Source organism: Crassostrea angulata, chromosome 1 (genome assembly GCF_025612915.1).
Source record: "Crassostrea angulata isolate pt1a10 chromosome 1, ASM2561291v2, whole genome shotgun sequence".
Lineage (NCBI taxonomy): Eukaryota > Metazoa > Mollusca > Bivalvia > Ostreida > Ostreidae > Magallana > Magallana angulata.
The window spans coordinates 57022314-57037854 of NC_069111.1; the positions used below are offsets into that span (position 1 = coordinate 57022314).

Consider the following 15541-nt stretch of genomic DNA (forward strand, 5'->3'; position numbering starts at 1 on the left):
CACCTTCCATTGCCCGTCTCTGTAAATATCAGTTTTACTTCTCTCAATAAAAATTGTTATAAGACTTTCCTCAAATATCACATCTGAACATCTTATGTTCAAAAGCTCATTCCTTTTTTAAAAAAACAGCATATGCAATTAAACAAGCGCATATAGATCTCTGATTATAAATATTTTCACTCTGAAAATATTTGTTAAACATTTTCTTTAATAAATCTGCAGTAATTGGTTCTTTTTCGTCCTTGGTATACACAGCTTATTGTGCCACATACGTTTCACATATGTTTGAACTTAACACACGTACAACATACGTTAAACATACGTTACACACATGTGAAGTCAAACCGTACGTTACACATATGTTGAGAAACGCATGGTTAACATACGTGTGATAACATACGTTCAACATTACATATGTTTAACATGCGTTAGATTTTACATATGTTAAACATATGTGAACCATATGTTTTACAAATGTAGATCTCAAACACATGTTACACATATGTTAATAAACACATGGTTAACATAAGTTCTAAAAACCATGTTACACGTGCGTTAATAATATATATGTTTTATATATGTGTAGGCATGCATTTGAATAACTTTACATTAAAATTATCTGCATGCGCTGATCTAAGGGGGCGGGGGGGGGGGGGGGTCGGAGGGATCCCAACTCCCCCCCCCCCCACGGGAAAATGAATGTTAATGAAATTTACACAGTAAAATTATCGCAAATATGCCTCGGATCCCCCCCCCCCAACCCGGGCAAACACAATTATCCTTCGGACCCCCTCCCTCCTCAGGAAATTTTTTTTCTGGACCCGCGCATGATCTGCATGTACATGTCTGATGTTGCTTTATCACTCATGTCTTTGAAATGAATGAATGTGAACATGTGTGAAGAAAAGCCTTGCTACTGTGCGTGTTTATTGGTTTAAACTATGCATAAATAAAGTTGTTTCATTAACTGAAGCCACGTGTCTTCTTGAAATTAATTCGATAACGAATCCGGAATTAATACGAAATCGGTTTTAGTTTTGTCGGTGACAAAATATACGTCACATTTTTACGTCACGGAGGCAGAAGATCGAACTGCAGCAGGATGGATTTAGCAGAGGTAATGATTGTCAAGCATTCGTTTTTATTTACTTGCATTTGAAAATTATATCGTACAATTATTCGATGTCAAAAGAGTAAACATATTGCACGGAGCTGTAACTGTGTTCTCCGGGAAAATTCGGGTTGAATTAATGACGATAAAAATGATGTTTCCCCAGAGAGCTACAACTAAGCAGCTATTTGGTTTAGTTAATATAGAAGAACCAATACTTATTAAAACCCATAAAATATATGTCGATCTTGGATAAGAAACATTTGAAAACTGAAATATTTGAAAGTAGAGAAAAACTAGAGCAAAGCCTATGTAAAGAAACGAGTAGGTCTTCCTTTGCAACTAAGTGAAATAATTATTGAATTGCCTCTATTAAGGAAGGAGTCTTCTCGTTATCAAACATATTTCTTATAATAAGAAATTCATGAAATTTTGACACAGTCAAACGGATTATATTACCAAATGATTCTATCAGTTTTATCAAATTTGACCTTTTGTTCTTGCATAAAGGTCAGGTCAAGGTCACTACCTTTTTCCTCAACGTAAAGGATGATAAAAATAAGTGTGGATCTTTGCAGTTCTGTAGACATTTGTTTAAGATTTGAATATTCTATTCTTCAATGAAATGATAGAATATCAGAATGTCTATCAGCTTATACTACTAAATCGGAATAAATATTTATACTGAAATTGATATTGCTTAGCCCGCATTTCCTCTAATTTTCTTAAATTTTGAAGAAATTTTTATTATTTTTTTATGCTTCAAATAATGAAATATTTATGATTTTTATGTAAAATGAAGACTTTATTAAAAGATATAAATTGACAGAAAAGCTAATATATTGACCGTTTTATAAGAGAGAAAAACTTATTTTAGTGATTTTTTCACAAAAATCAGTGTATAGAATGGGCGCTTTAAAAAGCCTATAAAAATGTAGTTTGATAGGCAAATCATATTTTAAAAACATATTCTGAAACCCAAGTATCATATCATTAGTTTACATTAGTGAAAAAAATCCAACATTAATGTTATTGTTTTTAAAATGCTAAATCAGACTCATTAATCTGCAGCAATTCTGAATTGCGCAACATGTGATATTTTCCTACGCCAATATTACGCCAAAAATATAGTCCCTGTTAGATTGTAAACTTTGATTACTTTTTCTATGCCAAGTTGTATGATAATAAAAAAGGAAGAAAAATATTCTATTTTAATTTCCTTTCTTCTTGATTTAATGAACAATTAATCAATTTTACGTTTGGCAATTCGAAAACCAGAAAAGACTCCTTCCTTAAGTTGTATTCTTATTGCATGGTAATTGAAATTGTTTTATAGGCATGCATTGGCTGCTTGACATATTCCTGGAAGAGGTCACCAACTAGCTAACACATTCAATGACAGATGTCTCTTTGAATTGATAAAATCATAATGTAAGTGCACATACCATTGCATTTCACAATTTAAACATTTTTTAAGGGTCATCAACACCGCTGGGAAATTTTTTCCATACAAATCAGGATCATTAATGATAATCTGTTGCATGACACCTACATGTACATTTGTATTTCTTAGTAAGTAAGTGTAAAATTTTGATATATCTATTTATGTAATGCATGTATTATATTTTGTAGCAAATGGATATAATACAGAAGTTTCAAAGATTTGTTTTGATGTAGCCTGAAGATTTTGTAATGAATGATCCAGGATCCAAAAGTTCTTCACGGAGTTCAAAGACAGTAGCAATGTGGTTGCTAATTTAGTGACAGATTAAGGTAATTCAATTTGGATAAGGATTAATACAGACATGTATCCAGTCACCCCCAACCCAATAACCCCCCTATTTTTTTTTTGTTGCAGCAAAGATTTTTCTTAAATGTTCATATAAAAAGTGAATTATCAAGGAGTTGCCCCCCCCCCCCAATGCATGCACACACACACACACACACACTTTTCTGGGGACTATGTGAAACTATGTGTAAGTGTACTTTAGAATTACAATATCATTTCACCCAAACGATTCAAGCTTATTTGCATAAAAAATATTTACCTGTATACGTTGTTTTCTGCTTACATGTATAAATTATATTTTTATCGTGTATTTAAAAACTCTAATGATTGTATGTACTTAAGTTTGTAGTAATATTTTAGAAAGAAGTTCAAACAAGCATTGTCATGGGAAAACATTAAAAAGGAAGAAGTTGGAGGTGGACAAAAATCAGGATGAATATACTAGAGGTAAAAAAAGTATTTAGTCAAATTAATACTTGTGATTGACCTTCTATTTTGCTCTCTCTCTCTCTCTCTCTCTCTCTCTCTCTCTCTCTCTCTCTCTCTGAAAGCTTGCAAAGAAAAGAAAAAATTATTAACAATTGTAAACTTTCTTCATGTTGTATTTGCAATAAAATCTAAATGGATCCTGTTATTCTTTAACAATATTGTTAAATAAAAAAGCAACCGCGGCATTTGTAAATTTTACTTTATCATAAAATGAAATTTAATGTAAAATTCTTTGCTTTTTTCCAGAAACTATTAAAGCACAGAAGAATGACAACAATATAAATCTAAATGTAATCATTCAAGGAATTAAATTCATTTTTAATCTCGAAACTGTCTTTTTTCTGTAACTCTAATTTTAGATTAACAAGTAGCTGGAAATGCAAAATGGATGTTTCCAAAGATCCACTGAAGTTACTGAGTAATTAATTGAAAGGATTCAAGCAGCAAGATGAAGTATATCAAGAATGAACTGAAAAATTAAAATATTCAAGTAATTTAATTTTAAGCAATTTACATGTGATACGTATGTAATTCATGTGAAAAACGTACGTTGGATCCACATACGTAAAACGTATGGAATGTTTCACGTATGTCTAACACACGTGTAACATACGTTTCACATATGTTCATTAACGTACGTTAAACACACGTGGTACTTAAATCACGTTAAACGTACGTGAGGTCACATACGTATCACACACGTTTAACGTATGTGAAACGTATGTGGCACATTTTGCTGTGTACACAGTTTTCTTTTTCCCGATTCAAACACATTTTTCACTAACTCCGAATCAGTTGGAGGATGTAATCCAATTACGGAATACGCCCAACGAATGCCATAAACAGCCGACGTTAACACACTTACAGAAACTCCTTCTTGAATTAAACTGGCAAAAGATGAATACTAACAATTAATGGTTTTCTTGAAGATCCTTGTTCAATCACTACAACATTCTTCTTCAACCAATCGTCCCATTTCTTGTAACTTCTATAAAAACCTTTCACTGTAGAACTTTCTCTACTTTCGGACAATAATTCCGGTATATCATGAATTTTTTCCCGCAAAATTTCTGGAAGGATGGATATATCTTCATCATATGCCTGCAAAAATATTTGTATCAACAAAATTATTTATATAATATTGTCTACTTATAACACATGCAATATTAAAACATACATCATCTTCTACAATCAATGTACAATCCCAGCAAGGGAAAATTTAAATCAGTATTTCCAAACATTGTCCCAACACTTCTTCCACTCATAAAAATTGTTTATCACTGGGTAAATAAACAACATTCTTAACACAATCACAAAATATCTCCATTTAGACAAAGAATCGGCCAAAAATTAGCCGATTTCCACATTGGAATAATTAAACACCCAAACGCTTTATCTTCCTTAATTTTAGCACTCAAGCTTATATTGGAGGGCAAAACCACCCGTTTTTATTGGACCAAATTCCTGTAAAAGCATCGATTCCAAAACATTTTACATTCCAGTATCTTGGATAGAACAGTTTTAATTTATGATTACTGTCACTAGCAAACCAATCAACTTCAAAGGGTCCCCACAAACTGTTCAAATACTAAAAAGAAAGACACTCTCCAATCATTTGCATCATTTAAATTACTAACAAAATCTGCCTTCTCATTTTGAGATCTTGGTATCCATTCTATATCTAACAAAATACCATTAATCAGACAAAACTTATAAACATCCAATGCTATGTTTTGTAAATCCTCCTTCATACTTCCTTTATTTAAAATGCTAACAACATTTTTATTATCCGTAAACCACTTTACTCTCTTCCCCGCAAGTTCATGACTTAACGACAACAAAACTCTCAATACTGCAACTAACTTTTTCCAATTTGAACTTCTACAAGACTCTTCTGAATTCCACGCTCCGTGAGCTACACCATGTTTGCTTTCAACACAATATCCTCCAAATCCATGTCCGCTAGCGTCTGAATAAACTAATTTATCACAAGAAGGCTGCATAAATAAATTTCTAACATTAATACAATTAATGTTATCAATTCAAAATTGAATTTGTTTGATACTCTCATCCGACAATCGAATATATGCATTCCAGGAGTAAGCATTCAGTATATCTATACTAATATACATCTTGTCATAAGTTGACAAAATGATCCTATAAGTGTAGACATTAATATAACTTGACCTACAAAATTAGCTACCTTTCTAACATGAACAGTTTTATGTTTATTAATGATTGATATGATATCTAAACCAGTTTCCCGAACTTTCTTAAACCTCCTCGCAGGTATTGTCAAAACAAACTTAACCGCATCAATTGAATAACCTAGCCAGTCTAGACTCTGAATGGGCTTCCACAATGATTTGCTTTCATTGATAACAAAACCACTCGACCGTAAATCTGCTCGAACACTCTCAGAAATGGATCTTGCTGGTTCAAAATCCTGCCCAAACCTATACCATCATCCAAGTACATAACAATACATTTCTCCTCTCCTCTCAACTTCTTTAGCAAAGGTCTTGTAATTTTATTCAATATATAAGGAGCCGATTTTAACCCTAACGGCAGACCATTCACAACCCATGAAAAACCCAATAACTCGTGAGGATAAAACATTTCGACATGATGGTACGCAGCATGCAAGTCAAAACTAAACATGAATGAATCAGTTTTAACGTAAACTAAAGCCGTTCTAATATCCTCATACTTGACACTTTGCTTCATAATATGCAACTTATCACATCTGAGATCTAAGATAAGTCTCTTTTTAAAGTTTGATTGAACAGAGACTGTGAGAGGATTTACAATAAATGGTATATCTACACATTCCTCAATTAGCCCGTCTTCTAACAACTCTAAATTGCCATTTCAACAAATTCACTATGAAGTAATGCTGAATTATTATTTTTCTGAAAACATCTTTTAGGCACACTGTAAAAAGGTATTTTGTATCCATTCTTAATAATTTCTAAAATGTTATCATATGCACATATATATTTCCAAAACTGTAAATGTGCTCTTAATCTACCTTTAATTTTAACAGAACAAGAATTTTGATTTTTATTTTCATATTATTCAAACTGTTCAAGTAAATACTCATCTTTCACAAACTCTGATGCCTCGGGCTGTGTTCTGCTTTTTGTCTTGTTGTGCCCCTCTTGATCTGCTCCGGACAATAAGCTGGCAACTCTCTATGGAAGTGGGTGAAGTCCCCGCACACATAACACCCACTGACACGAAGGGGCGTGGTCTCAAACTGTTGTTTCTGTAGAAAAGGCTGCTGTGGCACAATACGAGTAGAATAAGCCGTACGTGGAACTGGATTAGCATAATCCGAGATAGGATTTGGTGCGGTAGAGGAGGGCTTTCTTTTTTCCCTGTTCCCGCTTGTCCCTTGTTTTAGTGGACATCTTCCTCTTCTTAATTGCACGATTTTTAGCTTTGTAGATTTTACTTTCGTCGTCCGAATCACTTGCGATAGGGTTTGAAACATATTGATTTACAGTCTCCCACCCTCCGGAGGACAAATCTGCTATTCTTATATGTTTATTTTTGTCCTTTATTTTTACACTTGCCTCCAGTATTAATTCTCTAGCGTAATCTAGTTTCCTGTTGTCTATTGCCCAGTTAATAGAACTTAACGTCTCCTGAACCTCTGCGTTGAAACCTTTACTGGATTTTGTTCCCTTTAGACTTCCAAGATATTTCGCTTTCACCCTTGAATTTTTTCAATTCAGAACTTACAGAGATATTTGCACCTTGAATCTCCTGTCTCAAAGTAGATATTTTGTTGTTCACATACTCTTTAATGTCTCTTTTTTATACTTAAGCTTCGCCAAGACATCGGCAATGGAAGGCTGGTTCTGCATACCTAGAGCTACTTTCTCGTGCCGTCCGGAATCGTCAGAATGAATACTACTCGAACATACTCTACCCGTAATCACCTTCGAACCCCGCCTACATTGTACCTCATGAATATTCATCATTACCACAAAAGAAAATATTTTCAATCTAAATCACTACGTTCAAACGAAAGAAAAAATATATATATATTTGTCGGAGATTTACGGAGACAGCCGAGCGTCTGGTTAAACAAGGCAAGATTTCAATATTGTTTGGATCTCTACATCAAAAAGGTGTTGGAGCTTTTGTTGCATGCAGTTGTAACCAATAATAGATACAGTATTCAACAAAAATAGAACTCAAAGTACAATACTCTATAATATTTTCTAGAGAATTTTTCAAATATCAGTGTGGTTCCAGATAACCCCTTATATGTCAAAATTTAAACATTTCTGTTTTAAAATTCCAATGAAAGTGAAAAATTATAAAGTTTAGAAATGAAATTGTTACCTAGCTTTATCTATTTTAATTAATATACATTTAATTTAGTTTAATGTCAAACTTTCAATTCAAGTCTTTTACTACAAATGTTTTACATTGGGAAGTTAGGATCAATTCTTGAGATCGTACTACGTTACTTTACTTTTATATTAATCATGCATATTGATTAATTAAATATTTGTTTTGATAAAAACTAAACCAGAAATCCTTTTATTTTTTATAATCAGTTTATGTGGGATTTTTATGCCGACGTTATAAATGTATATTAGTCTGAATGAAGCTACGCGTTATAAATTATGATGTACATAAAAATTCAGTCACATTGAAATACTGTTTCTTAATTTTTGCTTTCACACGAACAGAATATATATTAATGATATAATGGTTTTGTTTATCGTATGTCTGCGCGGTTGATGTGTGTCCAAGCTCTCAAGCTCTCTCTCTCTCTCTCTCTCTCTCTCTCTCTGAGACATATTTACACACACGGCAAACCAAAGCGTGACCCTGACCTTGAATAGATTCCGTTTTATTGATAGTACGCGGTTTGTTTACATGATGACGGAGTGGAAACCCCAATTATAATGGCGGGGTATATATACAGAGGTAAGTATTAACTTTCACTTCCTTATCTTTACGATAAGATTGTATAAGAGAAAGGAAAACAACAATAAGGAGGAAAAAACCGCGATCTTTCTAGATTTTGGTAGAACCTGCAGAACTCTTAACGTAAAGAAGTGTCTCGAAATAACTAGAAATGTTAGGTAAATGTTTACTGAAGCGTATACTGTGTTTATTTGAAGGTGCATACCATAGTATGCTGTTTCAACCATGAGTGCAGAAGAATGCCAAAGAATGCCACGGACGCGCCTATGTATCAGGGCACCCTCGGTCTCACCGGTAACTTCTATGAATAGACTATGTGAAAATTACAGCTGATGCTATCTCTTGATTTTGAGTACAAATTATGAAGAAATAAATCTATAATAATCTTATTTTTTTTATAACATTGCGGTATTTCAGGAGAAGTAACCACTTTGTTTACAACAACAACAACGGTGACGACATTTACAACAACAATGTACAACATGGGGCAGAGTAAGGTTTAGTATGCAAGTCTTACATGTAACAACAGTCTGTCTCCTTCTGTATGTTTGTCAGTCTGTCTGTCTGTCTCTTTCAGTCCGTCTGTCTGTCTCCTTCTGTCTGTTTTTCAATCTGTCTGCCTCTGTCTGTCGGCCTCTCTCTTTAAGCATGCAAGGTCTTTTTATTATTAGACTGGTTTTTAATGCTATTGTCTCTCATGCTTATATAGTAAAAATATATTACATGACAGAATCCTACTTAATCAGTTTCTTTTGCCACGCATGCTCCATAACTTCACTCGGCGTTTTACTGGTTCCTTATTCAAAGTTTTAGCAGTAAAAAATAAGTACATGTAAACAACTTAATGCAAATTTAAGATAAGCTTTATAAATACTAAATTTGTCACAAAATACCTAGTATCTTAAATTCTAAAACCACCTCAATTAAATTTGTTTTTAATAAACTTTTTATTACCTGAAGATCAACTCTGCGAATGATAAATAACAGTCAGCTAATGATGTAGATATATATTGTAATAAAAGCTAGCACAGCGAAAAAAAAGCTCGTCTAAGCGTACGAAATCTCCGTGCATCGAATTCAGTATGTGTACCCATTTATACAAATTAACATGCATGCTACTCGATCGCAAAAGGGTTTTAAACTGCTTAATCCGATTTTATATCAAATTTTTATGAAACTTTAAACGATGGTTATGCTAAGTATGTGTATAATAATAAACATTGCAGTAGTTTTCCCGGTCAATTTAGCCAAATTTTAATGAAAAAAACGATTTACAATTTTTTTTTGCAAAACAAATGACATAAAAATTGTAGTGCGTTATTTCGCATCATATTAAAAACCGCACCTGATGTCGAGGCAGGAATGATTATATTATGACTTCTACATCGTTTTTAGTAGGTCTAAATATGAGTGATGCTCTGGCAAATTAAAAATAAACCTAACAGTGTGTACATTTTGTTCACTATGATTTTGAAGTTTGTTTTCTGTACAATCGATGCATAAAATGCGGGTTGAATGCACTCAAACATTTGGGGGACAAAACCAAACGGTTTCCTTTCCTAAACATTTCCTTTTTTTTTAAATATTTTGTTGGGGTTTTTTTTGTATGCCAATACAAAGTAATTTTTTTATTCACTTTTGATACTTCCAACTTTGAATCGAGACCAATTCTGCTGGTGTTAATGTGCAAATGTTTATAACTCTATTAGATAATTGGTTTGTATGGAAAGTTATTTGATAATGTAATAGACAAAAAATTCGGACTATGCGGATTTAAATGTTATAGCGTAGCACTTTGACCCATAAGATGTATATTAATTCTTGAAAACTAAACTGTTGAAAGAAGGTTTCATGGATACACAGTGTTTCAATCCATGTTTCAGACTTTTGACTCGGTATGTGACACAGTATTTCACTATAATCAAAATGTCATTTTTGAGAAACTGACTCAAGGGAATGCATTACATATTTTACATAGTATTTTGATAAGCACTGTAAAAGTTAATTTCATGCTATTGCGGTTTCTACAAATAAGCATTGAGTGTAGCATAATGCTTTGTTTAGCACTGTGGTTTTTTTTTTTGGGGGGGGGGGGGGGTTGTTTCAGATTTTGACAATATTACATTCATTATCTAGGTGTGACACAGTATTTTGTTAAGCATTGTATATGTATGTTTCTGATTGTGACAGAGTCTATTTATATTATGACAAAGTATTTTGATTAGGACTTTGTAGATATTTCTAATTAATATGTCGTTTTCTAATTGATATATTATCGATGTGTGCCAGATTGTTTTGATAAACACTATGATAAAATGTTTACTTCAGACTACAACGTTTTCTACACAATATGTTATCATTGTAACATAGTATTATGTTAAGCACTGTATGTGAATATTTCAGACTATAACGTTTCTACATATGCACGAACTGTGTGATATGGCATTTTGTTAAACACTGTATTTGTATTTCAGACTGGCAGTTTTTACATGTACAGAGTGTGTGACATAGTATTTTGTTTAGCACTGTATTTGTATTTCAGACTATGGCAGTTTTTACATGTACAGAGTGTGTGACATAGTATTTTGTTTAGCACTGTATTTGTATTTCAGACTATGGCAGTTTTTACATGTACAGAGTGTGTGACATAGTATTTTGTTTAGCACTGTATTTGTATTTCAGACTATGGCAGTTTTTACATGTACAGAGTGTGTGACATAGTATTTTGTTTAGCACTGTATTTGTATTTCAGACTATGGCAGTTTTTACATGTACAGAGTGTGTGACATAGTATTTTGTTTAGCACTGTATTTGTATTTCAGACTATGGCAGTTTTTACATGTACAGAGTGTGTGACATAGTATATTGTTTAGCAATGTATTCGTATTTCAGACTGGCAGTTTTTACATGTACAGAGTGTGTGGCATAGTATATTGTTTAGCACTGTATTTGTATTTCAGACTGGCAGTTTTTACATGTACAGAGTGTGTGACATAGTATATTGTTTAGCACTGTATTCGTATTTCAGACTGGCAGTTTTTACATGTACAGAGTGTGTGGCATAGTATATTGTTTAGCACTGTATTTGTATTTCAGACTGGCAGTTTTTACATGTACAGAGTGTGTGACATAGTATATTGTTTAGCACTGTATTCGTATTTCAGACTGGCAGTTTTTACATGTACAGAGTGTGTGGCATAGTATATTGTTTAGCACTGTATTTGTATTTCAGACTATGGCAGATTTTACATGTACAGAGTGTGTGGCATAGTATTTTGTTTAGCACTGTACATGTATTTGTATTTCAGACTGGCAGTTTTTACATGTACAGAGTGTGTGACATAGTATTTTGTTTAGCAGTGTATAATATTTCAGACTGGCAGTTTTTACATGTACAGAGTGTGTGACATAGTATATTGTTTAGCACTGTATTCGTATTTCAGACTGGCAGTTTTTACATGTACAGAGTGTGTGGCATAGTATTTTGTTAAACACTGTATTTGTATTTCAGACTATGGCAGATTTTACATGTACAGAGTGTGTGACATAGTATATTGTTTAGCACTGTATTTGTATTTCAGACTATGGCAGATTTTACATGTACAGAGTGTGTGACATAGTATATTGTTTAGCACTGTATTTGTATTTCAGACTATGGCAGATTTTACATGTACAGAGTGTGTGACATAGTATATTGTTTAGCACTGTATTTGTATTTCAGACTATGGCAGATTTTACATGTACAGAGTGTGTGACATAGTATATTGTTTAGCACTGTATTTGTATTTCAGACTATGGCAGATTTTACATGTACAGAGTGTGTGGCATAGTATTTTGTTTAGCACTGTACATGTATTTGTATTTCAGACTGGCAATTTTTACATGTACAGAGTGTGTGACATAGTATTTTGTTTAGCACTGTATTTGTATTTCAGACTGGCAGTTTTTACATGTACAGAGTGTGTGGCATAGTATATTGTTTAGCACTGTATTTGTATTTCAGACTGGCAGTTTTTACATGTACAGAGTGTGTGACATAGTATTTTGTTTAGCACTGTATTTGTATTTCAGACTGGCAGTTTTTACATGTACAGAGTGTGTGACATAGTATTTTGTTTAGCACTGTATTTGTATTTCAGAGTGGCAGTTTTTACATGTACAGAGTGTGTGACATAGTATTTTGTTTAGCACTGTACATGTATTTGTATTTCAGACTGGCAGTTTTTACATGTACAGAGTGTGTGACATAGTATTTTGTTAAACACTGTATTTGTATTTCAGATTGGCAGTTTTTACATGTACAGAGTGTGTGACATAGTATTTTGTTTAGCACTGTACATGTATTTGTATTTCAGATTGGCAGTTTTTACATATACACAGTGTGTGACATAGTATTTTGTTTTGTATGTTTCAGAATATGACGAGGGGGTGCTACATCTCGTGGCTGTCATCTCCAGTGTTGTGGTATTCGTGGGGCTAGTGCTCGCCATCAAGTCTATCGTCGGTTTCCTCAACCGACTCAACAGAAGAGAAGGGGACCTGCGTGGTATGGCATACAATTAAAGTAGTAGCCCGTATACACAAGATCCATTGTGCTGAATAAAGTAGCATACATTTACTAGTAGAAATATTCAAAGAGGTATTTTAATATTTGCTTCGGTGACAGAACAAAAAGTTCAACTCAAAGGGACTGCATATAAAGGCTAGTTTTAAATAATTGGATTTTAGTTATAGTACTGTAACAAACCTTGTAATTTGTGAATAGCATACACCTAGCTTTATTAATTAAGATTAATTTATTGAATGAATTGTATTGGGGTTTTTTTTTGGTATCAGATAACACCCGACCTGGCTCTTCGTTTCTCCAGTGGTTAAGAGACGAACCCCCGCCATATCCCGGTAAATATTCCCGGACTAACGTGAATTACCTCCCCTCGTATCTGTCCGCGATAGAGATGGAACAGGAGCGACAACGGCAGGAAACGGCGACAATGAGCCAGCCGGCGCGTGATTTACCGGAAGTGAGCAGTCAGAGTAGCGTCATAATGTTTACTGCTCCAGAAGATGGCGTCGTTTGTCTGAAAGATTCCAGAAATTCAGATTCTCAAACATTTAGTCAGAGTAGAGTGAATGAAACCAGCACAACTGTTGAAAATGTTATCAACGAGGTCTTGATAGCGAACCAAAGAGACGAGAGAGACGTACAGTTAGAGGAGAACAGGTTACGAGCACCCACCGCCATGGATATTACTCCAGCAGTTGACAGCCGTGTGACTTTGGATTGAGACAAAACAGTAGTTGTAGGAACATTTAACACAACTGTGATACAATTAGAAAAGAATCTTATTGGTACGATTGTTTCGGTTGCGTGCACAAAGGTAGTGATTGTCATGAATGTATGCAGGTTATAAAAACTGACGCCGAATGATGGTGTGTTGATATTGTGACGTCACATACGTACCTTACATTGTTTTTGCACCTATTTTCACACTCCAAGTGCCATACATTCGATTCCGAACACTGTATTTATCTGCGTATGTATTTGTTTATGTATTCATTTATCTTAGTTTTTACATATGTTTTTACATAAATTATCCAAAGTGATAAAGCCAGTGGGTAATTGTTTTATATGACCTTCTTTCTGACGCCACAGAATACATGCTAATGAAGGGGTTGTCCATTATGAGATAGTGTTTGTATATCACACCTCATGTTGCTATCGAATCCTTGTTATGTTTTGATATTGAAATTTTTTTTGGTACAATTGATGGTGTAAATATCACACCTCTTGTTGCTATCGAATCCTTGTTATGTTTTGTTATTATACAAGTTTTTGGTACAATTGATTGTGTAAATATAGCTTCTGTTTTGTGCCAGGACTCTAATATGAAGCTAATCATTGATTACAATTTTCAAAACACCATGTTTGGATTTATTTCTTATTCAAAACGTGAGAGATTTTTGTTTGGAAGACCTCGATTGGTCACTTAGTTGCAGCATTAACCTCTTTCTGAATTCTTTTACATACACAAACAACAGAACTTTCTTTCTTGGCAGAATGTGGTTTATGGTTTGAATAGTATTTTTTTCTTACCTGGGCCAGAAGTTCAAGAAAGTTTTTACAAACTTCCTCCGTTGTCTGTCATCGTCGTCGACAAAATCGTTGCCGTTGTAATCTTTTCACATTTTTGACTTTTTCAAACCAATGGGCCAATTTTAATCAAACTTAGCACATAACATCGTTAGGTGAAATAGATTCATTTTTTTAGATAAAGGGTCATGCCCTCTTATAATGTGAGATGATGAAGAATTATTAAATATTTTGAAATCATGATAGAAATAGAGAAATAAGTCTCATACCAAAGAACTGAAATTTATGTGGAAGTATCCTCAGGTAGTTTTAATTTAAGTTTGGTTTAACCATGATCTCAAGAGGAAGGGTGAGAACCAAACGGAGTGTTGATAATCTCTTCAAAAAAGGACAGAAAGACTGAAACTTGTAGTATTAGTGTAGATTCAAGTTTGTTCAAATCATGATCCCCAGGGATATGATGAGGCCCCAATGAGGGTTGAGCGGTTAGGTTTTTTTCTCCAAACACTTAAACAATTAAAGCGACTGTTTAACATTTATATAAAATAAGCGAAGAGAATTGAAAATAATTCTTACAAAATATGCTCTACTTATATAATTAAATTCATATTAAATGCATGCAGCATAAAATCAATTTGACCAGAATTATGGCTTTCGTTGCTCTTATGATTTTCAATTTTTACAATTGCAATATATTCATGCTTAATTAACTTATAATTCTATTGGTCATCCAAACGATTAACTATATTTATCAAGTCAAAAGCAAAAAACAAAGCTCAGAATTTTTGTTATGTAAACAAGAGCCGTTTTGTGGTTTTTGTTTACATCTAGGTTGGTGAATAGAAAAAAAGTGTATTAAACAAATTAAGTGCCAGCTCTAGAAACTAAAAAAACTAAGTTCATAAAAGGCTTCCAGATATAAAAAAAAATCTGACGAAAACAAAGAGTACATGTGTGTCTACAGAAACATGACTCTAGCTTCATTACTTGACAACTGGTCTAAATTTTTGCTGAACATAAGAAATTCGTAAGGGAAGCATCGTTAACATTAACAATTTAAAATACACTGTATATATATATATGTCTTGTTTTGAGGTTATAAGTACGGATT

At 33.4% G+C, this 15541-nt stretch overlaps 1 protein-coding gene and 1 long non-coding RNA gene across 2 annotated transcripts; both read left to right on the forward strand.

The window, feature by feature from the left end:
- The first annotated feature begins 2455 nt into the window (after window positions 1-2455).
- Window positions 2456-4674, forward strand: LOC128168708 (uncharacterized). The gene is made up of 4 exons (XR_008241433.1): window positions 2456-2542; window positions 2744-2884; window positions 3261-3347; window positions 3636-4674. It is a non-coding gene; the product is annotated as an uncharacterized LOC128168708 (long non-coding RNA).
- A 3529-nt stretch (window positions 4675-8203) lies between these two features.
- Window positions 8204-13965, forward strand: LOC128165612 (uncharacterized). Its single transcript, XM_052830324.1, has 5 exons — window positions 8204-8339; window positions 8537-8633; window positions 8757-8831; window positions 12754-12885; window positions 13176-13965. Exons 2-5 carry the CDS (start codon window positions 8579-8581, stop codon window positions 13622-13624), a joined length of 711 nt encoding a protein of 236 aa, XP_052686284.1. The 5' UTR covers window positions 8204-8339; window positions 8537-8578; the 3' UTR covers window positions 13625-13965.
- The last annotated feature ends 1576 nt before the right edge of the window (window positions 13966-15541 follow it).

What these genes read in the sequence shown, in the direction of transcription:
- LOC128165612 (XM_052830324.1), top strand. Translation starts at nt 8,579, where the DNA reads ATGCCAAAGAATGCCACGGACGCGCCTATGTATCAGGGCACCCTCGGT. An exon ending in AATGTACAACATGGGGCAGA is followed by an intron (nt 8,832 to 12,753) that starts GTAAGGTTTAGT and finishes TGTATGTTTCAG; the next exon opens with AATATGACGAGGGGGTGCTA. An exon ending in AAGAGAAGGGGACCTGCGTG is followed by an intron (nt 12,886 to 13,175) that starts GTATGGCATACA and finishes TTTTGGTATCAG; the next exon opens with ATAACACCCGACCTGGCTCT.